The sequence below is a fragment of the Morus notabilis genome, unplaced genomic scaffold (genome assembly GCF_000414095.1).
Source record: "Morus notabilis unplaced genomic scaffold, ASM41409v2 Scaffold904, whole genome shotgun sequence".
Taxonomy (NCBI): domain Eukaryota; kingdom Viridiplantae; phylum Streptophyta; class Magnoliopsida; order Rosales; family Moraceae; genus Morus; species Morus notabilis.
The window spans coordinates 29,519-31,786 of record NW_010366790.1 but is presented as its reverse complement, the minus strand read 5'-3'; the positions used below and the strand labels follow the sequence as shown (position 1 = coordinate 31,786).

General features: G+C 38.0%; 1 protein-coding gene across 1 annotated transcript in view; it reads right to left on the bottom strand.

Moving 5' to 3' along the window:
- Positions 1 to 2,232, bottom strand: part of LOC112094094 — a 6,027-nt gene extending 3,795 nt beyond the window's left edge. Inside the window, exons 1-4 of the mRNA XM_024174170.1 lie at positions 1,401 to 2,232; positions 683 to 1,061; positions 498 to 588; positions 168 to 416 (exon numbers count right to left, since the gene is read on the bottom strand). Of these exons, the coding sequence (XP_024029938.1) occupies positions 168 to 416; positions 498 to 588; positions 683 to 1,061; positions 1,401 to 2,232 (1,551 nt within the window). The remainder of the gene's footprint in view (positions 1 to 167; positions 417 to 497; positions 589 to 682; positions 1,062 to 1,400) is intronic.
- Between the last annotated feature and the right edge of the window lie 36 nt (positions 2,233 to 2,268).

Genomic DNA, 2,268 nt, shown 5'->3' with positions numbered 1-2,268 from the left:
TTAAATAAATCGTCTACGTAAAAAACTTGTTCTGCTTGCGATGCAAGTATGAAAGGTTCATTCTCGTACCACGTCTCTTTAACAAAAACACTTATTCTATTTTTGTAGTGTTGAATCCTTTTCTTTCCCGGACGAGTGTCAAACCAAAGACATTTAAAAAGCATAACAGAATTGTCATTCAAGTACGACAACTCATAAATGTCCTCCAAAACTCCATAAAACATTTGGTTATCAGGTCCGCGAACACAAACACCACTATTTTGATTACTTCGATTTATATCCCGATTGCGTGTTAGAAACTTTACACCATTGACCCCACAACCAGGATAACTTCGACATGAGAAGCTTGAACCACTTGAAAGTGAAAGTATTTGATCATTCGCTTCTGGCTCATTCTGCTTTCGAATATTGAAAATCTGCAAGGAGACATGAATATTCTATAAAACGCCACTTTTTAATGACTTAACAATGTTAATGCAAATTAATTATAAACGAACCTTATTCTTAAACCATTTTGGAAACTCTTTCGATTGAATTTCATCCAATGGTATGATTCGACCGTCGTTATCAATCTCCTTCCTATGGTCACTGTTTAACAGAGAATGAAAGTAAATGACATAATTGTATGTGATGCGACATAATCTATGAACAATTAAGTGACAAAAGTGAAAGTAATACGTACTCAATGAACTGCTGAATTTCTGAACAGTTCTGTAGGACGTACCACTCGGCTTTCTCTCGCAAACGAGTATCCAATGTGACAGGGGCCATCTTCCCAATTGGCCGACAACGAGTATCAAATACAGAAATCTTTTTAACAATACGATCTTCGTCGTCTATCCAATTTCTGGCCAGCCGGTTAAACCATGTTTCAACTCCAGTTAAATACAACGAACAAAAAGTCAGAGCTTCGTTGACAATGTAAGCCTCAGCAATCGAACCCTCAGGACGTGCACGATTCTTAACATATTTCTTTAACGACCCAAGAAAACGTTCAAATGGATACATCCATCTTAAGTGAACCGGTCCTCCTCGAATGGCTTCTTCAGGCAAGTGTATGACTAAATGTACCATTATGTCAAAAAAGGCAGGAGGAAAAATTATTTCTAACTTGCATAAAATAAGCACAATATCTTGTTGAGCTTTCTCTAAATCACTTTTCCGTAATGTCCTGGAGCATATTAACTCAAAAAAATTACTTAATTCTGTTATTGCATCAACGATCTCTTTCTTCATGAATGGTCGTATCCCCGTTGATAATAATCGCTGCATTATGATGTGACAGTCATGCGATTTTAGCCCAGTAATTTTATTCTTCCCTTCGATCACATTTTTCTTTAAGTTTGAAGCAAATCTATCATGAAACCTTACTGATTTTAAAAAATCACAAAACTTTTTACCGTCGTCAGGAGATAGTGTATAAGACGCATGTGGTTTCATCCAACGATCACCGTCTTTGTACAAATGCAACTCCTTGCGCACCCCCATATTTTTCAGATCGATTCGCGCCTTATCTGTATCTTTACTTTTTCTGTCAATGTCAAGAATTGTGCCCAATAAATTGTCGCATACATTCTTCTCAATATGCATGACGTCTAAGTTGTGACGTAACGACAATGACTTCCAATAAGGCAACTCCCAAAAGATACTCTTCTTTGTCCAATTAAGCTCGCTTGCATGTCTTTTCCGCTTCTTCCCACCATACTTGTCATGTTTACCAGGCAATCTGACGGACACATTTTGTAGTTGAGCTAAGATTTGGTGAACAGATTTTTGAGCCGAATGAGGTCGTTTCTCAACCATACCATCAAACTTTTTATTTTTTCGCATCCCATGTTTAATAGGAAGCCATCGCCGATGGCCAACAAAACAAGTCTTACTTGTTATCCTCTTTGAAGGAGTTGCATCGTTGCAAGTTGGGCATGCTAAATAGCCCTGACCACTCCATCCAGATAAACTACTACGAGCAGGAAAATCATTAACAGTCATAAGCAACATAGCTCGCATCTGAAATGATGTATTCAAAACTGAGTCACGTACAATTACTCTATTATTCCACAAATCTTTTAACTCATCCACAAGAGGCCTTAAAAAAACATCCATATCCTTTCTGGGTGCATTTGGGCCAGGAATCAACAATGTCAACATCTTATAAGGATCTTTAGTGCATAACCACGGAGGTAAATTGTAGGCCGTTAAAATCACCGGCCACATACTGTATGAGAGGCTCATGTTACCAAAAGGATTGAAACCATCAGCGGCCAACCC